Source organism: Anomaloglossus baeobatrachus, chromosome 4 (genome assembly GCF_048569485.1).
Source record: "Anomaloglossus baeobatrachus isolate aAnoBae1 chromosome 4, aAnoBae1.hap1, whole genome shotgun sequence".
In the NCBI taxonomy this organism is placed as follows: domain Eukaryota; kingdom Metazoa; phylum Chordata; class Amphibia; order Anura; family Aromobatidae; genus Anomaloglossus; species Anomaloglossus baeobatrachus.
In genome coordinates this window covers 389,600,944-389,628,943 of record NC_134356.1, presented here as the reverse complement: position 1 = coordinate 389,628,943, position 28,000 = coordinate 389,600,944, and the positions used below count along the sequence as shown (strand labels likewise).

At 50.1% G+C, this 28,000-nt stretch overlaps 1 protein-coding gene across 1 annotated transcript in view; it reads left to right on the top strand.

Annotated features, from left to right (window-relative positions):
• HSPA14 (heat shock protein family A (Hsp70) member 14) overlaps positions 1-28,000 on the top strand; it is an 81,256-nt gene that overhangs the window by 43,581 nt on the left and 9,675 nt on the right. Inside the window, exons 11-13 of the mRNA XM_075345243.1 lie at positions 8,918-9,133; positions 10,383-10,556; positions 23,305-23,372. Of these exons, the coding sequence (XP_075201358.1) occupies positions 8,918-9,133; positions 10,383-10,556; positions 23,305-23,372 (458 nt within the window). The remainder of the gene's footprint in view (positions 1-8,917; positions 9,134-10,382; positions 10,557-23,304; positions 23,373-28,000) is intronic.

Sequence of the window (28,000 nt, the reverse complement as noted above, 5' to 3'; positions counted from 1 at the left end):
ATTTTTATTTAAGGCGCCGCTGGGATTTGTGGTGCGCCGGGGACTTCCGCGCCGGCCAGCACTGATATGCCGGCCGCGCTTATTAACTCGAGTCCCCGGCTTCTGGGCCTAGTCTCCCTTCGTTACCGCCCACAGGCCTGACAGTCAGGGTAGGGGCGTGACGCTGCATAGCACAGCAGCGCTGAGAGCTGGAGTATGTTTTGCATACTCCACCCCTCTCACTGTGTGCACTGTGAGACCGGATTCCCGCACTTTCTCAGGCACGCCCACGGCTTCCTTCTCTACACAGGACGCCGGCAGCCATTAGTGTCAGTTTCTGTACGATACAGAGACAAGTGTGGAAGACCCTGGCATTCTGATAGTCACACAATCGCTGCAACAGGCGTTAAGCAGCACCTGTGGTGCTAACCCCACTAGTGCAGAAGTGCACTTATAGATATGCTTGTACTATATACATTGCACTGTTTGGTCGCACGTTGTATATACCCTCCTGGATTGTGCGGAGGAGTTATCAGCATATTCTCTGTGTAAAACAAAGGTGCAGAACCACATGTTTTTCTATGCAGCCGGTACAGCATGTACGGCTATACGGCCGGCAGGTTACATAGACCCCCATTATATCCAACTCAGCCGGAGTCTCTGCTAATGGCCAGAGGATGAGGACGGTGTCTGCAGTATTTACTGACAGATTTTCTGAGACTATGGCTATGATACTAGAAGCCTAGCAGTCCGGACATGTCTCTCACAACATGGGCACTGTTGAATCATTGATCCATGGCCCCCCTCAGTGTGAACAACTAACAGCTCCGGGAATGTCACACGCATCCCAGAGTCACGGCTCTGCACAGACGTCAGTCCCAGACAGCCTAAGCGGGCTCACTATGAGCGGCCCTCGGTTTCATCAGGGTCCTAGCAGAAGGACTCTCTGTGTAATGAGGCGGAAGTAGCGGCTCAGGATTCTGATCCTGAGACCGCTCTCAATCTGGATACACCTAATGGTGACGCCATAGTGAATAATCTTATAGCGTCCATCAATAGAATGTTGGTTATTTCTCACCCAGCTCCTCCAGTGGAGGAGTCAGCTTCACGTATTTTTCTGGACCACTCTGCCTTCAGAGAGGCAGTCCAGGAACACCACACTTATCCAGATATGCGCTTCTCCAAACGGCTTAGGATACACGTTATCCCTGCCCCCTGACGTGGTCAAGGACTGGACCCAGTGTCCCAAGCGGCATCCTCCAATCTCCAGGCTTGTAGCTAGATCCATAGTTGCAGTGGGAGATGGAGCTGCACTTAAAGATGCCACTGACAGACAGATGGATCTCTGGTCTAAATCCATCTATGAGACTGTCGGCGCACCGTTGGCTCCAGCATTCTCACCCTTGGGGCACTCCAAGCTATTTCAGCTTGTCTTACACAGATTGACACGGTTACACGTACATCTGTGCCGCACGTGGCATCCTTAACCTCTCAAATGTCTGCATTTGTTTCTTACGCGATTCAGGTTGCCCTAGACTCTGCGAACCGTACGGCAGTAGCCTCCGCTGCTCCGTGTTTTTAAGCAGAGCCTGGTCTGCTCGTTAAGTGAATGGAAGGCAGATTCTGCTTCCAAAAAAGGTTGCTTAACCAGTTGCCTTTTTCTGCTGACCGACTGTTTGGTGAGCGTTTGGATGTAACCATTAAACAGTCCAGGGGTAAGGATTCATCCTTTCCTCAGCCCGGACACAACAAACCCCAACAGAGCAGGAGGCAGTCGTGGTTTCGGTCTTTTCGAGGCTCGGGCAGGTCCCATTTTTCCTCGTCCAATGTGGACTCAAAAGGATCAGAGGAGCTCAGATTCTTGGCGGGCTCAGTCACGCCCAAAAAAGAGACAGTCTGAAAACCCGCTTCCAAGGCGGCTTCCTCATGACTTGCGGCCTCCTCTCTCCGCATCCTCGGTCGGTAGCAGGCTCACCCGCCTTGGCGATATTTAGCTGCCATAGGTCAATGACCGTTGGGTGTGAGACATTCTGTCTCACGGGTACAGGATAGAGCTCACTTCTCGTCCTCCAACTCGATTCTTCAGAACTTCTCCACCTCCCGGCCGAGCCGCTGCTCTTCTGCAAACAGGGTGCACTCTATAGGCAGAAAGAGTGATGACCCCCGTTCCTCTTCAGGAACAAGGTCACGGTTTTTACCCCAAATTATTTGCGGTGCCTATAAGAACGGGCCGTTCCGTCCCGTTCTGGATCTAAAACTGCTCAGCAAGCTCGTGGACACCAGGCGGTTCCGGATGGAATCCCTCCGCCATGTCATTGCCTCAATGTCCCAAGGAGATTTCCTAGCATCATTAGGCATCAAGGATGCTTATCCACACGTGCCGATTGATCCAGAGCACTAGCGTTTCTACGCTTCGTTATAGGAGACGAACACCTTCTGTTCGTAGCTCTACCTTCCGGCTAGCGACAGTCCCACTGGTCTTCGCCAAGGTCAGGGCAGCAGTAGTCACAGTCCTGCACTCTCAGGGTCACTCTGTGATCCCATATTTAGACGATCTACTTGTCAAGGCATTCTCTTAGGACACATGCCGACACTGCCCGAACGTTGCGCTGGAGACTCTCTAGAGTTTTGGGTGGATCATCAACTTTTTGAAGTCAGATCCGACCCCGACCCTATCGCTAACATATCTAGGCATGGAGTTTCATACTCTCTCAGCGATAGTGAAGCTTCCGCTAGACAAACAGCATTCTCTACGGGCTGCAATCTCTTCTTTAAGAACCAGTCGCACACATTGAGACGCCTCATGCACTTCCTACTTAAGATGGTAGCAATGGAGGCAGTTCTTTTCGCGCAGTTTCATCTGCGTCCACTACAATGTGACATTCTCCGCCAATGGGACGGGGAGTCGACCTCCCTCAACAGAGTCTGACCACTTGTATGTTGGGGTCGCTATACCTGCATCTTGAGCCCTTCACCTACAGTATCTCCCCTGATGAATCCTGGCGGAGGAAACGCGTCGGGAGGCTCCATGGTGATGAATCTTTAGGGCTAATTTAATCAGGGTCAGTTTGGGACGGTCCTTGTAAGGGCTGGAGCTAATGGGGCTTGAGGGTTCAGCTAGTTCCTGCCAGGGAGAGAGCTCCTGCCCGGCCATGGACAGCCACCCGATTCATCTATCCTGATGACCCCCTTCTAACTACTGACCTGCACCTACAACTGGGTGAGACCATTCCATTTCTCTATTTATAATTGCATGATGTATAAATGAGCCGGTCATTATAAGCAAGAGGCAATAATTATACCTATATGTTTACTGCCGTGATTATACTCTGAATTAAATCCAAGAAACACCACTGTGATCTTGGATGGATTTTTGTTAGATTTCTGTTAGGTTATGGTTGGTAATTGGTGTTTACATGTATGAAAAGCTTGTTTTTTGGGGGATTTAGTAACCCCATACTGTATATTACATTGGTGAGTCCTATTGGGGGGCTTGGTTCCCACTGGAATATATCCTCCCATGACCCTAACCTGACTAATAGGATTATAGGTTGTTGCCCCATTTATCCGGCTCATAGTAGTCATCAATTCACAGTGTCTATGAATCTTGGACACTGATTTGGCGTCGAAGCCCCTCAATGTCCATCTGGTGATTATGGTCTATCATTGACGGACACCACCGGGGGGGCTCCAACGCTATCTTTGTTGGTCCTCTTGGACATGAGTATTGTTTCATTTTTTTGCACAAAAAATTAATTTATAAATTGCAGCACTACGCAATTTTTCTAATAATTCTAATAAAAGTTATGTATTATTCCCTTTCTCACTGCTGATACTTATCTTAATTTTGAGAGGTAATTTGGGAACGGCTTCTCATCACCTGTTTCTATACTGCTGGTATTTGCACTTCCTACTTAAGATGGTAGCAATGGAGGCAGTTCTTTTCGCGCAGTTTCATCTGCGTCCACTACAATGTGACATTCTCCGCCAATGGGACGGGGAGTCGACCTCCCTCAACAGAGTCGTCTTTCTTTCTCAGGCGGCCAAGGAATCTCTACGGTGGTGGCTTCTTCCCACCTCATGGTCAAAAAGAAGGTCCTTCCTATCCCCATCCTGGGCGATAGTTACGACAGACGCGAGTCTATCAGGGTGGGGAGCAGTTTTTCTCCACCACAGCGCTCAGGGTACGTGGACTCAGCAAGAGTCCACCCTTCAGATCAATGTTCTTGAACACAGAGCAGTGTATCTTGCCCTACAAACCTTCCAACAGCAGCTGGACAGCAAGCAAATCCGACTTCAGTCGGACAACTCCACAGCGGTGGCATACATCAACCACCAAGGAAGAACGCGCAACCGGCAAGCCTTCCAGGAAGTCCGGCAGGTTCTGATGTGGGTGGAAGACACGGCATCCACCATATCCACAGTTCACATCCCAGGCGTGGAAAACTAGGAAGCTGACTTCCTAAGTCGCCGGGGTGTGGCCGAAAGGGTATGGTCTCTTCACCCGGACGGGTTTCAGGAGATCTGGCGCCGCTGACAGAGGCCGGACGTCGATCTAATGGCGTCACGGCACAACATCAATGTGCCAGCTTCATGGCACGGTTTCACAATCATCGAGCTCTGGCGGCAGACGCCTTAGTTCAGCATTGGTCGCAGTTCCAGCTACCTTATGTGCCACCTCTGGCATTGTTGCCCAGAGTGCTGCGCTAGATCAGGACCGACTGCGGCCGCGCCATCCTCGTCGCTACAGATTGGCCGAGGATGTTGTGGTTCCCGGTTCTGTGGTGCCTCACGGTAGGCTAACCGGGGGCACTACCAGACCAATCAGACTGGCTGTCTCAAGGGCCATTCTTCCATTTGAATTCTACGGCCCTCAACCTGATGGTGTGGCATTGAGTCCTGGAACCTAGTGTCGTCAGGATTACCTCAGGACGTGGTTGCCACCATGAGACAGGCTAGCATACCAACGTCCGCCAAGATTGACCACAGGACGTGGAAGATATTCTTATCTCGGTGCTCGGCGCAGGGTGTTTCTCCCTGGCCGGTTGCATCGTCTATGTTTCCTTCCTTCCTGCAATCTAGGTTGGAAAAAGGGTTGTCGCTCAGTTCCCTTTAGGGACAAGTCTCAGCGCTATCTGTATTTTTTCAGAAACGACTTCCTCAGGTACGCACGTTCCTACGGGGAGTTTGTCGTCTCAGCACTCCGTACAAGCGGCCGTTAGAGCCCTGGGATCTGAACAAGGTTCTAATTGCTCTCCAGATGCCGCCTTTCGAGCCTTTGAAAGAGGTCTCCCTTCCCGCTTTTCTCGGGAAGTGGCCTTCTAGTAACGGTCTCGTCTCTTAGGAGAGTTTCCGAGCTAGCAACGCTCTCATACAAATCTCCCTTCCTGGTCCTTCACCAGGACAGGGTAGTTCTGCGTCCGATTCCGGAATTTCTCCCTAAGGTGGTATCCCACTTTCATATCAATCAGGATATCACCTCACCTTCTTTGTGTCCTCGTCCAGTCCATCAATTTCAGAAGGATTTGCATCTGTTGGTTCTGGTGAGAGCACTCAGGTTCTACTTCCCGCATGGCGCTCCTACGCCACCCGGATGCACTCTTTGTCCTTGTCGCTGGTCGGCGTAAACAGTCGCAAGCTTCTGAATCCACCCTGGCTCGGGGGATCGAGGAACCAATTCTTGAAACCTACAGTTCTACTGGGCTTCTGGTTCTCTCAAGGCTGAAGGCCCATTCTACCAGAGCCGTGGGTGCATCCTGGGCATTACGGCACCAGGCTACGGCTCAGCAGGTGTCAGGCACCTACCTGATTGAGTCTGCATACTTTTACCAAGCATTTTCAGGTGCATACCTACGCTTCGGCAGACGCCAGCCTAGGTAGATAAGTCCTTCAGGCGGCGATTGCCCACCTGTAGGAAAGGGCTGTTTGACGGCCCTATCACGAGGTATTCTTTTACCCACCCAGGGACTGCTTTTGGACGTCCCAATTGTCTGGGTCTCCCAATTAGGAGCGAAAAAGAAGAAGGGAATTTTGTTTACTTACCGTAAATTCCTTTTCTTCTAGCTCCAATTGGGAGACCCAGCACCCGCCCTGTTTTCTCGGGGTTTTTCTGTTTTTTCGGGTACACATGTTGTTCATGTGGTATGGTTCAGTTCTCCGATGTTTCCTCGGATTGAATTGGTCTTTAAACCAGTTATTGGCTTTCCTCCTTCTTGCTTTGGCACTAAAACTGGTGAGCCAGTGATCCCACTGGGGGTGTATAGCCAGAAGGGGAGGGGCCTTACACTTTTAAGTGTAATACTTTGTGTGGCCTCCGGAGGCAATAGCTATACACCCAATTGTCTGGGTCTCCCAATTGGAGCTAGAAGAAAAGGAATTTACGGTAAGTAAACAAAATTCCCTTCTTTCAAACAGTCATTGCAAAATGTTAAAAATAAGAGTACACATCTACAATAGAAGACCTTTTAATAAATACTTATCATACGTGCCTCTATACAAATATATACCTAATACATAACGTTGTTGGTTGGGAGACATTAACCAATGTGAGTGTGGTACTAGATAGTAGTCAACATTAAGGTTAAGGCTGCTTTCACACATCCGGTTTTTGCTGAGCGGCACAATACGGCGCTTTACAGAAAAAAAGACAACAGTTTTTTTTTTTTTTTTGCCGCCGGTTGTTTTTTTCCCCATAGACTTACATTAGCGCCGTATTGTGCCGCATGGCCTTGCGTTGCGTCCGTTCTTTGCCGGATGCGGCATATTTTTAGCCCATGCGGCGGCCGGATGGAACGTTGCCTGGCACGTTTTTTGTGTGGCGAAAAAAACGCATCGCGCCGGATCCGGCACGATGCGGTGCGATTTACAATGCAAGCCTATGGACGCCGGATGCGGTTTTTTGCACTGCGAATGCTCAGTATCAAGCCGCATCTGTCAAAAAACGGACGGGCCGCATGGAAAAACGTATGCAACGGATCAGTTTTTTTCGCCACATCCGTTGCATAGGTTTTTGAGCCGGATTGAGCCGCACTGCAAAAACCGGATGTGTGAAAGCAGCCTAAGGTGGGAAAGCAGCCTAAGGTGACACATGAAGGTTAATATTCTGTCTTAAGTCTGGGCTAGCCAGAGCATTAAGCAGCTGCATGTGATCAAGGGTGGTGGTACACTGGCTCTCTTTACACTAGCACCTTGAAGAATCAACTTTGTGTCCTCCATATTTTTCTTCTCTCTAAATAACTCCACACACAGCCGTTAATGACTCAACCGCTGGCAAAAAAAAAAGTGCGTACACCTCTTTAGTGAAAATAGTCAAATTTACCCAAAGTGTCAATATTTTGTGTGGCTGTAAGAGGTGGACCTACGGTTGTGTGCCCCCTGACGACAACAATAGTTTTAATGCAAGTGTGTAATAGTTTTAATGCAAGCTGTAGTAGATGGTGATGGTGGTAGATGGTGTAATGTATAAGATGGATAGTTATGTGGGCCGCAGTACTAAAACTGGCCATAAGAGGTCATTGTTTCCCTGTGTACCTGTTTAGAATTCCTCTGTGGCAGTAGGATCCCCAGTGGTCAGGTAAGACAGAGATCTGAGTCAGCCGGGGGGTGTTAAGGTACCATCACACATAACGAGATCGCAGCTGAGTCACGTGACGCAGTAGCGATCCCGTTAGCGATCTTGTTATGTGTGACACCTACCAGCGATCAGGCCCCTGCTGTGAGATCTCTAGTCGTTGCAGAGTGGTCCAGGCCATTTTCTTCAAAGGCAAAGTCCTGCTGGGCAGGACACATCGCTGTGTTTGACGCTGTGTGACAGGGTCCCAAAGACTGACGAGATCGTTATACAGGTCGCTACTGCGACCTGTATTGTTCCTGCATCGCTGGTAAGATCTGACTGTGTGACATCTCACCAGCGACCTCCCAGCGACTTACCTGCGATCCCTATCAGGTCACATCGTTTTCGGGATCACTGGTAAGTCGTTGTGTGTGACTGGGCCTTTAGAGTTCAGGGAAAGAGTTGATCCTGTTAAGAGGGAATTCTGTGGTGGACGCAAAGGAGAAAGGATATTAGAGAATGTGTGTAGGTAGACCGGGTTCAAGATGTCTATATTAATGGCTGCATGTTGCATTATTTAGAGAGCACATCAAATTTATACTGTTATGCAAGCTGTACACTGACTACATTGTATCAATGTCATATCTTCAGTGTTGTGCCATAAGATATAATAAAATATTTACAAAAAATGTGAGGTGTGTACTCATTTTCATGATATACTGTATTTATTATTCACTTTATACAGTGCCATCATATTCCATTGTGCTACACATACTTAAAAGGGTGGATCACCCATATTTTTTTATTGTCTAGTTCGATATTATATTGAGAAACAATATTTCTCTCAAATTCCTTGTGTTGGCAATAGTGCCTGTGAGAGGTGCTATTGCAGACTGCTGTTCCCGCTCCAGTGACGTCTCTGTCAAGTGCCGCACACGTCACATCTGTGCAGCCGGCTATATTCTTCCCTGCAAGCAAAGCAAGAGACGCAACGCACTGTGCTGTGAGGGAGAGGGAGGAGGGCGCAGGGAGCAGATGGGCTGTGACAAGTTGTAAAACACCGCCCACAGCTCAGTGAGTCTGGAAGAATGCAGCCGGCCGCACGGATGTGACGTGTGCGGCACTTGACGGGTACGTCACTGGAGCGGGGAACAGCGGTCTGCAATAGCGCCTCTCACAGGCACTATTGCCAACACAAGGTATTTGAGAGAAACATTGTTTCTCAAGATAATATCGATCTAGACAATAAAAATATGGGTGACCCACCCCTTTAATCATAATGGTCCCTACTGGGCTCACAATTTAAATGAACATATATTGCTTATTTTCACATTTGGAGGCATTATTTGGCGTTTTCTAATTAATAAATCTTCCTTGGCATTGTAGGTAGTTTTATGTGGTGGGTCAGCTCGCATGCCTAAACTGCAGCAATTGATATGCGATTTATTTCCTGATGTGGAATTGCTCAGTAGCATACCGCCAGATGAGGTTATTCCTATAGGAGCTGCTATAGAAGCTGGAATTCTACTGGGCAAAGAAAATCCATCAATGGAATTAGACACCATTACTATTGAGTGCTCCGCCAGCAACATAATGGTTAAGGTTTGTATTTTAGGAAATGAAAGTCAATGCTTCTATGGGGGTAAAAATGGGACACCTGTGAAAAACACTTGTGATACGATATGGATGTGCACAGAGAAATTCTTTACTTACAGCTTTGATACAATTTGTTACGAGTCTGTATAGATTGTCTTGACTTCCTGCTGAGCACGTTGAGAACCCAACTAAGGCCGGGGCCACACTGGGACTACTGCGATCCTCGCAGAACACTCAGCTCACGCTGGCAGCACAGTGGGAGCCAAGTGTCATGTGAGTGTCACTGCGACTGAGGTCCGATCAGACCACAGCTGCGCGGGGGGGGGCGGTGCTGTGGAGGGGAGGGATTTCTCTCACTCTTTTCTCCGTAGCCGGTTATTGCCATTCTCGCCCTGCACTCGCGGTACACCAGTGTCCTGCGAGTGCAGTGCGATGTTTCTCTCGCCCCATAGACTTGAATGGGTGCGAGAGAAAGAGGATCGCATTGCACCCGCAGCATGCTGCTGCAATTGTTTTTTCGGGTCGATTAGGGCTGAGAAAATAATCGCTCATGGGAGCTGGCACACAGGCTAATATTGGTCCGAGTGGAATGCAATGTTTTATCGCACTCCACTCACTCCGATTTTCATGCCGTGTGTCTTAGGCCTACACAGGAGTGTGGAGCATAAACAGGATGACCTTGCTACAGTATCTATAGAACAAGGCAATATTGCTAAATATCATAAATATATTGAAAAGATGTATAGATGGGCAAGGTTTGTTTTTTTGTTTTTTTTTTGGTTTTTTTTGTTTTGTTTTTTTTAAACTGTATGTTGCATGACGGTTGAGGGATTATGGAGCAGATGCCTTCTGCAAGATCCAGGATTGGAGTTAACACCTCAGGTCCTGTGATGAACAGTAGCCATGGCGGTGAAGTAGGGAAACGGAGGGATTGCCCACAATAGAACTACAGTGTGTCAATGGGCTGCCTCGGCAGCTGGGGGCTTAATGAGGTATCCCAGATATGTCAACTTAGGACTTTTATTAAGTCCTGCTTATCCAGTACTACATAGTAAATTAAATGAGGCTATTGAAGATAGAACTTATCCTGCTTAAAACCACCTTTTGATTTGTCTGTTGATTGGGGGGGGGGTGGTGGATAAAGTTATGGTTCTTGGTAGGCTTGTTTGAAAGAAACAAGAATTGACTGCAGTGGGCAGGGGTCAATGACTAACTGCAACTACTGTACCTATCTATTTAATTTCCATCTTTACAGGAGGCTGATGAGTCAGGCGCTGAAAAGTTCTTGATTTTACTGCCGTCGGGTACACCACTTCCTGCACGAAGACAACATTCCTTACAAGCGCCTGGGAACTTTACCTCGGTTTGCTTGGAACTATATGAATCAAGTCAAAAGTCAGCTCCATCAGAAAACTTAAAATTTGCACAGGTAAGAAGAATTATCTCTCATGTACTAATGACTACGGTGCAGACACAGAAATAAGCAGAGGGCTTCAAACGAACTTTAGGGTGGTGTCACACACAACGACAACGACGTCGCTGCTACGTCACCATTTTCTGTGACGTTGCAGCGACGTCCCGTCGCTGTCGCTGTGTATGACATCCAGCAACGAGCTGGCCCCTGCTGTGAGGTCGCCGCTCGTTGCTGAATGTCCAGCTTCATTTTTTGGTCGTCACTCTCCCGCTGTGATGCACAGATCGCTGTGTGTGACAGCGAGAGAGCGACGAAATGAAGCGAGCAGGGAGCAGGAGCCGGCGTCTGGCAGCTGCGGTAAGCTGTAACCAAGGTAAACATCGGGTAACCAAGGTTACCAGCCTCCGCCGCTCTCACGCTGCCAGCGCCGGCTCCTGCTCTCTGCACATGTAGCTGCAGTACACATCGTGTAATTAACCCGATGTGTACTGTAGCTAGGAGAGCAGGGAGCCAGCGCAAAGCAGTGTGCGCGGCTCCCTGCTCTCTGCACATGTTCCAGCACAGCGACGCGTGTCGTTATGATCGCTGCTTCGGCTGCTGTGTTTTGACAGCTAAGCAGCAATCATAAAAGCGACTTACAAGGTCGCTGCTACGTCACAGAAAATGGTGACGTAACAGCGACAACGCTGTCGTTTAGTGTGACCCCAGCTTTAGGTGTTAGATTCATAAGTTTGTGACAAAACTGTTCATTGTTCTGACATTTTACTGCCAATTAATTGCACATGTAAGGACTGCAAAAGACAATACATCTAAACTGGTTAGAAATCTGAGCCTCCAGCTAATGATGCCCTGGCCAATCTGTGACTGGCTCTAGTTGAAAAGGCTTAAAGGGAATTTGTCACCAGTTTTTTGTTACCAGATCTGAGAGCAGTATAATGTAGAGACACAGACCCTGATTCTAGCGATGTGTCATCTACTGTTTGCTGTCATTTTGATAAAATCAATATTTCTTTGTCGCTCCATTGGGAGACCCAGACAATTGGGTGTATAGCTTCTGCCTCCGGAGGCCACACAAAGTATTACACTTTAAAAAGTGTAACCCCTCCCCTCTGCCTATACACCCTCCCGTGGATCACGGGCTCCTCAGTTTTATGCTTTGTGTGGAAGGAGGCACACATCCACTCATGCATTCTTATATTAGTTATGTCGGTTGGAAGAAAAGAGGGCCCCCACGGGGCCCCCGGCATGTTCCCTTCTCACCCCACTACGTCGGCGGTGTTGTTAAGGTTGAGGTACCCATTGCGGGTACAAAGGCTGGAGCCACATGCCGTCTCCTTCACCATCCCTTAGCGGCTCTGGGAGAAGTGGGATCCTAAGCGGTCATCCATTTACTGGGACCGTGCTCCCTCCGCAGCCCCTGTGGGAACCTGCCGGACCGGAGCCTATTCAACCTCAGGGACCGGGCCCTGCAACTCAAAGGTACTCTGTGTCCCCATTGGGGACTGTGCAGGGAGCGCACCTTCTTCCCGGAAGCTGCGGCAGCTGCTGAATTGAGAAGGCCGGTGGACTTCCGCGTCGACCGTGCCTGCTTGTCGGGCGCGGTCTCAAATTTAGTCCCCGGCTTCATCGCGGCCTAGTCGCAAAAATCCCGCCCCCGGGCCTGCCTGTCAGGGGTAAGGGCGGGATTACCGACCTGACGTCGGATGTGAGGGCTGGAGCATCCTGCATGTTTTCCTCCCCCCTCACTGATCACTGTGGGGACCCCAGATTCCCGCACTTTCCTGGCGCCGCCCACGGCTCCACTCCTCCCCTGAGAGCTCCGGCAGCCATTTTTTGGCATTCTGCCGGTGGAGGATTCTCAGTGAACAGCTCTGCAGCTCCGGGGGACCTAAGGCAGGGAATCTGGAGGACACACTCCGCTTGTTAGCGGTCGGTAAGCCACACCGGTCACCCGGTGCTGGTCCCCCTAGGGTGCCGGAATAGATACGTGTATATATATATATATATATATATATATCTGTTCGGTCGGGCTGTATACCCCTTTTTTCCCATATACCCTCAGTGATCACTCTCCTAGGAGACAACAGCATGTCGTCCACAAGGAGCAAAGCTGTTAAGGCACATGGTTTTTTTGCGGCCTGTTCCTCTTTTGGGGCTACGTTACCTGCGGGTTCCACCTACCCCCACTGTGAGCAATGCTCGACCCCTGTTTCGCTTGCTCAGCCGGAGCCTCGGTCACTAGGGGCCCCTCAGCTCATGTAGACCCCCCTGCTCCCCCGGTCCAGGCGGCAGGGACAGAGTTCTCCTCTTTTGCTGAGAAATTCTCTGAGTCACTTTCACAATCCATGGCTCAGTCCATGGACAAATGGTCTGCCAAGCTGCTAGAAGCTTTGCAGTCCAGACCGGTCCTTTCACAGGCCCCGGCCCCTGTTGGCTCGTCGCCTCCAGGCCCCTCTCGGTCCGCGCCGCAGCGCACTCCCAGGTTGGCCCCTAGGTCTCAGGCGGAGGACTCCTGCCCGGACCACAGTCCTAGACCGGCTAAGCGGGCTCGCTGGGAATCTTCCCCGACTTCTTCACGCTGCTCGGGTTCCCAGCCTGAGGACTCTCTGGAGGACGAGGCGGACGTCGTAGCTCAGGGCTCTGACCCTGACGTCGCCCTTAACCTTGATACACCTGAAGGGGACGCCTTAGTGAATGATCTTATCTCGTCCATCAACCAGGTGTTGGATCTCTCTCCCCCGCCTCCTTCTGTAGAGGAGTCGGCGTCTCAGCAGGAGAAACACCAGTTTCGGTTCCCCAAACGTACACGCAGTGCGTTTTTCGATCACTCTAACTTCAGAGACGCTGTCCAGAAGCCCAGAACGGTCCCGGACAAGCGCTTTACTAAGCGCCTCACTGACACGCGTTACCCCTTCCCGTCTGAAGTCGTTAAGGGTTGGGCTCACTGTCCCAAGGTGGATCCTCCAGTCTCAAGATTGGCGGCTAGATCCGTGGTATCGGTAGCAGATGGCTCATCGCTAAAGGATGCCACTGACAGGTAGATAGAGCTCCTGGTGAAGTCCATCTATGAGGCCACGGGCGCGTCTTTTGCCCCGGCCTTTGCAGCCGTGTGGGCACTCCAAGCTATCTCGGCTTGTCTGGCTGAGATTAATGCTGTCACACGTAATTCTGCTCCGCAAGTTGCGTCTTTGACCTCTCAAGCGTCAGCTTTTTCATCCTACGCCATGAACGCAGTCCTGGACTCTGCTAGCCGTACAGCTGTAGCATCCGCTAACTCTGTGGCAGTCCGCAGGGCCATGTGGCTGCGCGAATGGAAGGCAGACTCGGCCTCCAAGAGGTTCTTAACCGGTTTGCCGTTTTCTGGCGACCGTTTGTTTGGCGAACGATTTGGATGAGATTATTAAGCAATCCAAGGGAAAGGACTCCTCCTTACCCCAGTCCAAATCTAAGAGACCTCAGCAACGAAAAATACAATCGAGGTTTCGGTCTTTTCGTCCCTCCGCCAAGCCCCAATCCTCTTCGTCCAGCAGGCCGGAGAAAGGTCAGAGGAACTCCTATGCGTGGCGGTCCAAGTCACGCCCCCAAAAGGCCGCAGGAGGCACTGCCTCCAAGACGGCCTCCTCATGACTCTCGGCCTCCCCTAGCCGCATCCTCGGTCGGTGGCAGGCTCTCCCGCTTTGGCGACGCCTGGTGGCCACATGTTCAAGACCGATGGGTGAGAGACATTCTGTCTCACGGTTACAGGATAGAGTTCAGCTCTCGTCCTGCGGCTCGTTTCTTCAGAACCTCTCCGCCCCCCGCTCAGGCCGACGCACTTTTTCAGGCAGTGGACGCTCTGAAGACAGAAGGAGTTGTGATCCCCGTTCCCCTTCAGGAACGTGGTCGCGGTTTTTACTCCAACTTGTTCGTGGTGCCAAAAAAGGACGGATCATTCCGTCCCGTTCTGGACCTCAAGCTACTCAACAGACATGTGAGAACCAGACGGTTTCGGATGGAATCTCTCCGCTCGGTCATCGCCTCGATGTCACAAGGAGACTTCCTAGCATCGATCGACATCAAGGATGCTTATCTCCACGTGCCGATCGCACCCGAACATCAACGTTTCTTGCGTTTCGCCATCGGGGACGAACACCTTCAGTTCGTGGCATTGCCTTTCGGCCTGGCGACAGCCCCACGGGTTTTCACCAAAGTCATGGCATCCGTCGTGGCGGTCCTGCACTCTCAGGGCCACTCGGTGATCCCCTACTTAGACGATCTCCTAGTCAGGGCCCCTTCTCGGGTGGCGTGTCAACAAAGCCTTACCGTCGCTCTGGCGACTCTCCAGCAGTTCGGGTGGATCATCAACTTCCCGAAATCCAAGTTGACACCGACCCAATCACTGACTTACCTCGGGATGGAGTTTCATACACAGCCAGCGGTAGTCAAGCTACCGCTGGAAAAACAGCTTTCTCTGCAGGCAGGGGTGCAATCACTTCTTCGGAGTCAGTCACACCCCTTAAGGCGCCTCATGCACTTCCTGGGGAAGATGGAGGCAGTGCCGTTCGCGCAATTCCATCTACGGCCACTCCAATGGGACATTCTCCGCAAATGGGACAGGAGGTCGGCTGCCCTCGACAGGAACGTCTCTCTTTCCCTTGCAACCAAGACGTCACTTCAGTGGTGGCTCCTTCCCAATTCTCTATCGCAGGGAAAATCCTTCCTACCCCCAACCTGGGCTGTGGTCACCACGGACGCGAGCCTGTCAGGGTGGGGAGCGGTTTTTCTCCACCACAGGGCTCAGGGAACCTGGACTCCGATAGTCATCCCTTCAGATCAATATTCTGGAGATAAGGGCAGTGTATCTAGCCCTATTGGCTTTCCATCGGTGGCTGGAGGGCAGGCAGATCCGTATCCAGTCGGACAACGCCACTGCCGTCGCATACATCAACCACCAAGGCGGCACTCGCAGTCGTCAAGCCTTCCAGGAAGTCCGGCGGATTCTGCAGTGGGTGGAAGCCACAGCCTCCACCATCTCCGCAGTTCACATCCCGGGCGTAGAAAACTGGGAAGCAGATTTTCTCAGTCGTCAGGGCATGGATGCGGGGGAATGGTCTCTGCACCCAGAAGTGTTTCGAGAGATCTGTCGCCGCTGGGGAACGCCGGACGTCGATCTCATGGCGTCACGGCACAACAACAAAGTCCCGGCATTCATGGCACGGTCTCAGGATCACAGAGCTCTGGCGGCGGACGCGTTAGTTCAGGATTGGTCGCAGTTTCGACTGCCTTATGTGTTTCCTCCTCTGGCGATGCTGCCCAGTGTGTTACGCAAGATCAGGTCCGACTGCCGTCGCGCCATTCTCATCGCTCCAGACTGGCCGAGGCGGTCGTGGTACCCGGATCTGTGGCATCTCACGGTGGGTCAACCGTGGGCGCTTCCAGACCGCCCAGACTTGCTGTCACAAGGCCCGTTTCTTCGGCGCTCCATTGGGAGACCCAGCCGATTGGGTGTATAGCTACTGCCTCCGGAGGCCACACAAAGTATTACACTAAAAAGTGTAAGGCCCCTCCCCTTCTGCCTATACACCCCCCGTGGGATCACGGGCTGCTCAGTTTTCAAGCTTTGTGCGAAGGAGGTCAGACATCCACGCATAGCTCCACTGTTTTAGTCAGCAGCAGCTGCTGACTATGTCGGATGGAAGAAAAGAGGGCCCATACTAGGGCCCCCAGCATGCTCCCTTCTCACCCCACTCTTGTCGGCGGTGTTTGTTAAGGTTGAGGTACCCATTGCGGGTACGGAGGCTGGAGCCCACATGCTGCTTTCCTTCCCCATCCCCCTGAGGGCTCTGGTGAAGTGGGATCTTACCGGCCTCCAGGCTCTGAGGCCGGGCTCCATCCACAGACCCGGAGATCCTGCTGGAATGGAGCGGAGTATCGTCAGGGACAGGCCCTGCAACGTTAAGGTACTCTGTGTCCCCGTACAGTCTATGCACAGACACACTCCAGCGTTGCTGGGTGTGTTAGTGCGCCGGGGACAGTAGCCCTGCGCGCTTGGGCTTTACTCACTGCAGCTTAGCTGAGTGAGTTTATGTGTCGGGAACTACCGCGCCAGCCGCTGCTGGAGCTGCGGCGCGGCTGAGACTTGTGGTGCGCCGGGGACTTTCGCGCTGCCGTGCTTTTACGACGGCAGCGCTTATAAATCTAGTCCCCGGCTTTTGCGGCCTAGTTACGTTTCGTTCCCGCCCCCAACCCTGCCAGTCAGGGAAGGGGCGAGACGCTGTACAATGATCAGCGCCGAGGGCTGGAGTCTTATTTACATACTCCAGCCCTCTCACTGGGCACAGGGGGACGCCAGTTTCCCGCTCTTGTCTGGGGCACGCCCACGGCCCGCCCCTCTTCACAGGACGCCGGCAGCCATTCCTGCAGGCAATCTAAGCTGGAGAACGGACACAGGCTCTGGGAGACCCAGCAAAGGGATTCTGGCGACCACTTACCCGCTTATGCGGGCGGTAAGCAGCACCTTGGTGCTGACCCCACTATTGCCACAGTGTTTTTTTGTGTACTTTATCCTTGTACTTATATTTGCAAGACCATACACAGACACACGCCAGCATTGCTGGGCGTGTTAGTGCGCCGAGGACAATGGAGGCAGTCCCTTTCGCGCAGTTTCATCTGCGTCCACTTCAATGGGACATTCTCCGCCAAAGCGATGGGAAGTCGACGTCCCTAGACAGGAACGTCTCCCTTTCTCAGACGGTCAAGGACTCTCTTCAGTGGTGACTTCTTCCCACCTCATTGTCAAAAGGAAGGTCCTTCCTACCCCCATCCTGGACGGTGGTCACGACAGACGTGAGTCTGTCAGGGTGGAGAATAGTCTTTCTCCACCACAGGGCTCAGGGTACGTGGACTCAGCAGGAGTCCACCCTTCAGATCAATGTTCTGGAAATCTAAGCAGTGTATCTTGCCCTGCAAGCCTTCCAGCAGTGGCTGGAATGCAAACAGATCCGAGTTCAGTCGGACAACTCCACAGCGGTAGCATACATCAACCACCAAGGCAGAATACGCAGTCGGCAAGCCTCCCAAGAAGTCCGGCGGACTCTGATGTGGGTGGAAGACAGAGCATCCACCATATCCGCAGTTCACATCCCGGGCGTAGAAAACTGGGAAGCAGACTTCCTCAGTCGCCAGGGTATGGACGCAGGGGAATGGTCTCTGCACCCGGACGTGTTTCAGGAAATCTGGGGCCTTCGGGGGAGGCCGGACGTCGACCTAATGGCGTCTAGGCACAACACCAAGGTCACGAGTTTCATGGTGTGGTCTTACGATCAACGAGCTCTGGCGGCAGGCGCCTTAGTTCAGGATGGGTCGCAGTTCCAGCTACCCTATGTGTTTCCCCCTCTGGCACTGTTGCCCAGAGTGCTACGCAAGATCAGCTCCGATTGCCGCCGCGCCATCCTCGTCGCCCCAGACTGGCAGAGGAGGTCGTGGTACCCGGATCTGTGGCATCTCACGGTCGGCCAGCCGTGGGCACTACCAGACTGGCCAAACTTACTGTCCCAAGGGCCGTTTTCCATCTGAATCCTACTGAGGGATGTTTCACTTTCTCGACTTTCACAGAAAGTGGCCTTTCTGGTAGCGGTCACGTCTCTTCGGAGAGTGTCCGAGCTAGCAGCGCGGTCATCCAAAGCTCCCTTCCTGGTGTTTCACCAAGACAAGGTAGTGCTGCGCCCGATTCCGGAGTTTCTCCCTAAGGTGGTATCCCCTTTTCATCACAATCAGGATATCTCCTTACCTTCCTTTTGTCCTTATCCATTTCATCGATATGAAATGGATTTGCATTGTTGGATCTGGTGAAGAGCACTCAGAATCTACATTTCCCGCACGGCGCCCCTGCGCCGATCGGATGCACTCTTTGTCCTTGTCACTGGTCAGCGCAAGGGGTCGCAGGCTGCCAAATCCACCCTGGCTCGATGGATCAAGGAACCAATCCTTGAAGCCTACCGTTCTGCTGGGCTTCCGGTTCCATCAGGGCTGAAGGCCCATTCTACCAGAGCCGTGGGTGCGTCCTGGGCATTACGGCACCAGGCTACGGCTCAGCAGGTGTGCCAGGTGTGCCAGGCGGCTACCTGGGCGAGTCTGCACACCTTCACCAAGCGTTATCAGGTGCATGCCTACGCTTAGGCGGATGCCAGCCTAAGTAGAAGAGTCCTGCAGGCGGCGGTTGCCTCCATGTAGGGAAGGGCTGTTTTTACAGTCCAAACTTGAGGTATTAATTTACCCACCCAGGGACTGCTTTTGGACGTCCCAATCGTCTGGGTCTCCCAATGGAGCGCCGAAGAAGAAGGGAATTTTGTTACTTACCGTAAATTCCTTTTCTTCTAGCTCCAATTGGGAGACCCAGCACCCGCCCCTGTTTCCTTCGGGATTTTTGGTTTGTTCGGGTACACATGTTGTTCATGTTGAATGGTTTCAGTTCTCCGATGTTCCTTCGGATTGAATTTGTTTAACCAGTTATTGGCTTTCCTCCTTCTTGCTTTTGCACTAAAACTGAGCAGCCCGTGATCCCACGGGGGGTGTATAGGCAGAAGGGGAGGGGCCTTACACTTTTTAGTGTAATACTTTGTGTGGCCTCCGGAGGCAGTAGCTATACACCCAATCGGCTGGGTCTCCCAATTGGAGCTAGAAGAAAAGGAATTTACGGTAAGTAACAAAATTCCCTTCTTTTCCATCTGAATTCTGTGGCCCTCAACCTGACTGTGTGGCCATTGAGTCCTGGCTCCTAGCGTCTTCAGGGTTATCTCAGGATGTCATTGCCACCATGAGACATGCCAGGAAGCCAACGTCCGCCAAGATCTATTACAGGTCTTGGCAAATCTTCTTATCCTGGTGCTCTGATAACGGTTTTCCTCCATGGCCGTTTGCCTTACCCACTTTTCTTTCATTCCTTCAATCCGGAATGGACAAGGGTTTGTCACTCGGCTCTCTCAAGGGCCAAGTATCGGCGCTCTCCGTATTTTTTCAAAAGCGCCTAGCCAGGCTTCCGCAGGTCCGCACGTTCCTGCAGGGAGTTTGCCACATAGTCCCACCTTACAAGCGTCCGCTGGAACCCTGGGATCTTAACAGGGTGCTAACGGCTCTTCAGAAACCACCTTTCGAACCGCTGCGGGATGTCTCTCTATCACGTCTTTCGCAGAAGGTGGCCTTTCTAGTGGCAGTCACATCACTCCGGAGAGTGTCTGAGCTTGCAGCGCTGTCATGCAAAGCCCCCTTCCTGGTGTTTCACCAGGATAAGGTGGTTCTGCGTCCGGTCCCGGAATTTCTCCCTAAGGTGGTATCCCCTTTTCATCTCAATCAGGATATCTCCTTGCCTTCATTTTGCCCTAATCCAATTCACCAATGTGAAAAGGATTTGCACTCTTTGGATCTGGTGAGAGCACTCCGGCTCAACGTGTCTCGCACGGCGCCCCTGCGTCGTTCAGATGCGCTCTTTGTCCTTGTCGCTGGCCAGCGTAAGGGTTCGCAGGCTTCCAAGTCAACCTTGGCTCGGTGGATCAAGGAACCGATTCTCGAAGCCTACCGTTCTTCTGGGCTTCCGCTTCCTTCAGGGCTGAAAGCCCATTCTACCAGAGCCGTGGGTGCGTCCTGGGCATTGCGGCACCGGGCTACGGCTCAGCAGGTGTGTCAGGCAGCTACGTGGTCTAGTCTGCACACTTTCACGAAACACTATCAAGTGCATGCCTATGCTTCGGCAGACGCCAGTCTAGGTAGGCGAGTCCTTCAGGCGGCGGTTGCCCACCTGTAAGAGGGGGCCGTTTTTTCGGCTCTTGTTTATTGAGGTATTCTTTTACCCACCCAGGGACTGCTCTTGGACGTCCCAATTGTCTGGATCTCCCAATGGAGCGACAAAGAAGAAGGGAATTTTGTTTATTTACCGTAAATTCCTTTTCTTCTAGCTCCTATTGGGAGACCCAGCACCCGCCCCTGTTCCCTTCGGGCTGGTTGTTCTTTTGTGTACACATGTTGTTCATGTTGAATTGTTTCTTTTGGTTCATGGTTTTCAGTTCTCCGAACATCCTTCGGATTGAATTTACCCTAGACCAATTTATAAGTTCTCTCCTTCCTGCTTTTGCACCAAAACTGAGGAGCCCATGATCCACGGGAGGGTGTATAGGAAGAGGGGAGGGGTTACACTTTTTAAAGTGTAATACTTTGTGTGGCCTGCGGAGGCAGAAGCTATACACCCAATTGTCTGGGTCTCCCAATAGGAGCTAGAAGAAAAGGAATTTACGGTAAGTAAACAAAATTCCCTTCTTTCTCTGCTGCAGATCTAGCAGTTATACACAGCTTATGAATATGCTGGACTACCTGACAGCAGGACAAGTAGTCCTCTAATGGTAATCTACTACTGATTTAAACAGTGATTTTTATCAAAACTACACAAAGCAGCCCAGTAAGTGAAACACACTGCTGGAATCAGGATCTCTGTCTCTACATTATGCTACTTTCAGATTAGGTGCCAAAAACCTGGTGACAGATTCCCTTAAAATGGTTTGTCCACATAATTATTTTTATTGCTTAGACATAAATACATACAATTTGCTAATATAAATCTAGTTTCTCTTTTTCTATTACACTCTAAAATTAACACATCGTAAAACACCTCACCCACCCAAAAACATTTTGACTTTATTAGCCCATGTTTACGTGTGGACTATTAAAAAAAATATGGCTGTTTTTTCTCAATCTGTATGTCATATTGCGCAAAAATGTTCTTGTACATTGGCAAAGTCTGTTTATTTGCATTAGATATTTTTTACAGTGCGGTCTTTTCTTTGATATGTATATACAGTATATGAGGAGGCTGCTTAAAGGGAACCAATGACCAGGATTTTCGTATATAAGCTAAAGGTAGTGCTATACTAGCACTATCAGGCCGATTCTCTACATACCGTTAGTGGTCAGCTCGGATGTATAGGTTTTGAAATCCAAAAAAGTAAAGTTTATAAAATTAGCAGCTTGTTGAGTGACAGCAGCTGAGGATCAGATAAATTTATGCATAGTTATCCCCTCAACCTGTTAGAATTAGCATAACTATTATACAAACTATTCACTTTCTCTTTCAGGACCTGTATGAGGTCATACCCATGTGACCATAAGGGGCGGGGCCTCAGCCAACAAAGCTGGATACCAGGTCACATGGGTATGACCTCACACAGGTCCTGCAAGAGACAAAGTGAATCGTTTGTATAATACTTATATTAATTCTAACAGGGGGAGGGGATAACTATGAATATATTATCTGCTCCTTTGCTGCTGTTGCTCAACAAGCAGCTACTTTTACAAACTTTACTTTTTTGGATTTCAAAACCTAAACATCTTATCTGACCACTACCGGTATGTATAGAATCAGCCTGATAGTGCCAGTATAGCACTGGCTTTAGCTTATATACGAAAATCCTGGTGATTGGTTCCCTTTAGAGGGAACCTGTCAGGTGCAGTATGCACCAAGAACCACTAACCGTTCAGGGTGCATATTAGTAATATCTGCCTAACAGTCCCTGTATACACTAGCATAAATAAACAGGTCTTTAGAAAAAGTATTTCTAAAGATCAAATATTATATGCTAATGAGCGCTGGGACTAGTCCCGAGGGCGTTTGTTCCCTTAGCTAGTTGGCTCACATAGCATGTTAGCACGCCCCTGTGGGCGTACAAAAATGCTAATGAATGTGCAGTGATGCACACATACCTCAGTGTTCATGGCAGCTGGCGGAGAATGGATGCGCTCTGCACATGGTCTGGAATCCTCAGCACTTCCGGTCATGCGCACTCTACCTCACTGAAGTCGGGAAGCTTACACCCGCATTAGTTTAGCGCCCATGATCTGAAGTCCCGGGTACTCCAGATCATGCGCAGAGCGCATCCATCCTCCATCGGCCACCATGAAAACTGCGGTATGTGCAGCGTTGCTGTGCATTCAATAGCATGTTAGCACGCCCCTGTGGGTGTACTAACATGCTATGTGGGCCAACTAGCTAAGGGAACAAACGCCCTTGGGACTAGTCCCTGGCCTCATTAGCATATAATAAACAATCTTTAGAAATACATTTTCTAAAGATCCCTTTATCTATGCTAGTGTATAGAGGGACTGCTAGGCAGGGATTGGCAATATGCACCCAGAACTGCTCGTGGTTCTGGGAGCATATTGCACCTGACAGGTTCACTTTACGTTTGCATGGAGGCCAGCACCCAAGGCTAAGTTGTGAATGCCCTTTAATAAATTGTAATAAAAATGTTCAACAGTGATGAGCGAGCACTCCCATGCTCGGGTGCTCTGTACTTGTTAAGAGCAGTTGGGTGCTCAGATGGGCGCAACTTGAGCACCAAAGTATAATGGAAGTCAGTCAATAGGAAACTCAAGCATTTTTGTGGGAACTCTTCCAGAAAAATGCTTGCGTTCCCCATTGACGTCCATTATACTGGGGTTTTTGAGTTCGCCCATCCGATTTAGCCAACTGCTCTTAACAAGTGCAGAGCACCCGAGCACGGGAGTGCTCGCTCATCAGTAATGATCAGATTTACATCCATTCACACTTCATATCTGGTCCTACTTGGGTTAATATGAAAGGTCTATGTATTGCTGTCAAAAAAAGACAAGTAGATCTGATGGGGATCATATTTGTTTATTTTTTGGACCAGTTTTTAATCCAGCTTTATTATTAATGCAATGAATTTCCAGCAGGTGCACCTCAGTAAATAACTAGATAGCTTGTATTCTGTTTTCACAGGTAGTACTTAAAGATCTACAGAAGAAAGATGGTGTTCATGACATAGTAACTGTACTTACAATGAAAAGGTAAAATCATCAATGCTAAATTCCTCACCTTTCCCATACCCTGTATAGTAACGTTTCTTATCCAATAAATTCTGCATGAATCAGGTTAAAAATAGACCAATGTTTGAGCAAAATATTCCAAACTTCAGGTTTTGGATTCTTCAGGAGATGCAGTGATAATGTTTCCAGTCACATGCTATGGAAGCCTGTTGTCCGGACAGATGACTGATGAAACGGAATATAAAACAATATTGGATCTTATTGAAACCTTAAGTGACTTTTTCTTAAGGCTATAGACTCCATGTATGTGGATATGAAGTCTATTGGGTAAATTACATTGTTGTATTTTTTTTTTTAATTGCATTGGAGCAAGGGAACACATGCCCTTTTAAGTATCCAAAAAATGAAGCATAGCTTTTTTGTCTATAATTAAGACTGCCTGCCTAAAGGTGCAAGGCATAAAGCCAGATTTGTTATGTGGTTTTTTTTTTTTTTTTTCTCAGAAAAACCTCTCACTCAGAGTATTTCTCCTTGACAGGATACACTTGTAGAAATAAAATGCCTATGGCCAGCTGTACCTTTTTATCTTTCAAAGCTGTTTTTTAAAGCATTTGCAGAGTTTTTAGAAGTGCATGAAAGGGAACCTGTCACCAGGCTTTTCACTTATAAGCTGCAGCCACCGCCAGTAAGCTCTTATATATACAGTATTATATACAGCATTCTAAAAGCCTAGCCCACTCTGTAGAATGCAAAAATAAGACCTATTCTGATACTCACCTATGGTGTGGTCCGGTGTCGCTGGTCTCTGGTCCGGCGCCTCCTCCATCTTATGCGATCGACATTCTCCTTCCCAGCCCCGCATGCATGACATGTTTTGCGTCATCCACACAAAGGCCTCCATTGTGCTCTTGCGCATGTGCACTTTGATCTGCCCTCAGCCAAGCAGATCAAAGTATTTTACGCATGCGCAGGCAGTCTTTGACCTTTCCTCATGCCTGTGCATTACAGTACTTTGCTCAGCCCTCAACAGGGCAGTTAAAAGTGCACATGTGCAGGGCGCAATGGCAACCTGTGTGTGGATGACGTAGGACGCGTCATTCACACTGGGCTGGGAAGGAAGATGGCGACTGCACAAGATTGAGGAGGCACCGGACTGAGTTCAGCGACACCCATCGGACCAGACCCCCCTGCAGGTGAGTATAAGTCATTTTTTACTTTGGACTGAGTGGACTGGACTTTTTTTTTTTTTTAACCCCTTCAGCCCCTAGCCTATTTTGACCCTAAAGACCAGGCCATTTTTTTGCAATTTTGACCAATGTCACTTTATGAGGTTATAACTCTGGAACGCTTCAACAGATCCCGGTGATTCTGAGATTGTTTTCTCGTGACATATTGGGCTTCATGTTAGTGGTAAATTTATGCCGATATTTTTTGCGTTTCTTTGTGAAAATAACGGAAATTTTGCGAAAATTTTGTAATTTTCAAAGTTTGAATTTCTTTGTCGCTCCATTGGGAGACCCAGACAATTGGGAGACCCAGACAATTGGGTGTATAGCTTCTGCCTCTGGAGGCCACACAAAGTATTACACTTTTAAAAAAGTGTAACCCCTCCCCTCTGCCTATACACCCTCCCGTGGACCACGGGCTCCTCTTTTTATTGAGGTATTGGTTTACCCACCCAGGGACTGCTCTTGGACGTCCCAATTGTCTGGGTCTCCCAATGGAGCGACAAAGAAAAGGGGAATTTTGTTTACTTACCGTAAATTCCTTTTCTTCTAGCTCCTATTGGGAGACCCAGCACCCGCCCCTGTGCCCTTCGGTCTGGTTGTTCTTTTGTGTACACATGTTGTTGATGTTGATTTTTCTTCAGCGCTCTATTGGGAGACCCAGACAATTGGGTGTATAGCTACTGCCTCCGGAGGTCACACAAAGTATTACACTAAAAAGTGTAAGGCCCCTCCCCTTCTGGCTATACACCCCCCGTGGGATCACGGGCTTACTCAGTTTTAGCTTTGTGTGCGAAGGAGGTCATACATCCACGCATAGCTCCACATTGTATAGTCAGCAGTAGCTGCTGACTATCTCGGATGGAAGAAAAGAGGACACATATAGTGTCCCCAGCATGCTCCCTTCTCACCAGATGGTGTTGCAAGGTTGAGGTACCTATTGCTGGTACAGAGGCCGGAGCCCCACATGCTGTTTTCCTTCCACATCCCCTTGGAGGGCCCTGTGGAAGTGGGATCTGTCGGCCTCCAAGCCCTGAGGCCGGGCTCCATCCACAGACCCAGAAGAACCTGATGGATGTGGAGCACGAGTACTATCAGGGACAAGGCCCTGCATCGGTCAGGTACTCGGTGTCTCCGGCAAGCACAGCACGCTCCGGGCTTGCTGGGCGTTATAGTGCGCCGGGGACATTAGTGATGGGCTTATGTTGCTGCAGCCATGGCTGAGCGACGGGTCATGTTTAGGAACTTGCGCCGACCGCTCATACGGCGGCGGCGCTGATGTGACTTGTAGTGCGCCGGGGACTTGGCGCCGACCGCGCTTTTACGGCGGGGGCGCCTGTAACTTTAGTCCCCGGCTTCTGAGGCCTGGCACCGCTTCGTTCCCGCCCCCAGCCCTGCCAGTCAGAGGAGGGGCGGGACGCTGTACAGATCTCAGCGCAGGGAGCTGGAGTCTGCTTTGCATTCTCCAGCCCCCTCTCACTGAACACAGTGAGATGCCGGGTTCCCGCTCTTGGCTGGGGCTCGCCCACGGCCCGCCCCTCTGCACAGGACGTGGAAGAGAAGCCGGCAGCCATTATGGTTTCCACTCTGGGAGAACGGAACCAGGCACAGGTTTTTGAGCGACCTCATACTCGCGCTGGGCGGGCGATAGGCAGTACTGGTCCCACTAATACTGAAGTGGGCTTTTGAACTGTGTGCGGATATGCGATGCAGCACTGTACTGTCGCTATTCTGGGCATACTCTCCTAGATGGCTAGACAAGTGTTCAATGATTAGTCTGCAGTGTTTGTTGGCAGATTTGGCAACAGCAAAGTGCCAAGGCACAAGCTTTCATTGCCACTTCGTTTGCAGGTGCTGCAATTGGGTTTATTGTCATGCTATACATGCACTATATGTCGTTTTTCTTGGCTAATGCACCTAGTTAAACAGACAATAGCAGCAGTAAGGCAAGGCTGCCAAGGCACAGGCTCTCAATGCTGCTTGATTTGCTTGTACTGCAGTGTTTTTCTGTCATGCTTGTCTGCTATACATTTCCTGTATGTCGCTATCCTTGCCTCATGCTCCTAGTTAACTAGACAACAGCAGCAGTAGAGCAGTGGTGCCAAGGCACCAGCTTGCAAGGCTGCTGCATTTGCATGTGCTGGCAGTGTTTACTGTCATGTTTGTATGCGATACATTCACTGTATGTCGCTATCCTTGTCTCATACTCCTAGATATATAGACAATAGCAGCAGAAGGCCTAATGTGCTAAGCCACAAGTTTCAATGCTGCGTGTACTACATGTGCTGAAGTGTTTACTTGTACTTCAGGCTTGTATGCTATACATTCACTGTATGTCGCTATCCTTGTCTCATACTCCTAGATATATAGACAATAGCAGCAGAAGAGCTAATGTGCCAAGCCACAAGTTTTCAATGCTGCGGGTACCACAGGTGCTGAAGTGTTTACTTGTACTTCGTGCTTGAATGCTATACATTCACTGTATGTCGCTATCCTTGTCTCAAGCTCCTGGATAAATAGACAACAGCAGCAGAAGAGCTAATGTGCCAAGCCACAAGTTTTCAATGCTGCGTGTACTACATGAGCTGAAGTGTTTATTTGTACTTCATGCTTGTATGATTATTTACTGTACGGTCGCTATCCTAGGCTATGCACTTAGATAGCTAGACAACAACAGCAGAAAAAGAAAAGGCCAATGAGGACTTTATATGTTGCTTGTACTGCATGTAATACGAGTCTAGGACCCCAGTGCGGGCAATTGCTTGACCGGGGTTTTCGGCTATATGTGGTTAAAAGAACCACCTGTGCTTCCTGTCCAGAGACAGGGACGAAATTGCAGTTTCTTTCCGCTGTTATATTGGCTGTGACTATGGCTGACATCTTACAGTCTGGCAGCCCACGCAGACCTTGGGCAATATAGTTGCAATGCCCCTGGCCACCATGATTTGAGGAGCAGCTCAAGGCTCCAGGGTGGTTTTCACGCGTCCCAGGGGGCAGGCTCCGACACGGACGTCAGTTCAAGAGGGCCTAAGCAGGCTCGCTGGGAATAGCCCTCGACTCCATCAGTGAAAGAGTCAGCTTCACAGCAGGGGAGATCTCTTTTCTAATATCGCAAGCAATTGCGTACTCGTCTGGCCCTCTGATCCTAGAGATGCAGTCCAGAAACGCAACGCTTTTCACGATAAGCGTTCTCCGACCGTATTAATGAGACACTCTCCTCCCTGATTGGACAAGCGCTAGCCCAGGTCCAAATGTGGATCTCCCGATCTCCAGGCTTGCAGCTGGATCTATAGTTGTAGTGGTGGATGGGGCTTCACGTCAAAATGCCATTGACAGATAGATAGGTTCTGGCCGCAATCTGTCTATGAAGCTATCGGCAGGTCGGTTGCTCCGGCAGTCGCAGCCGTGAAGGCACTCCAAGCT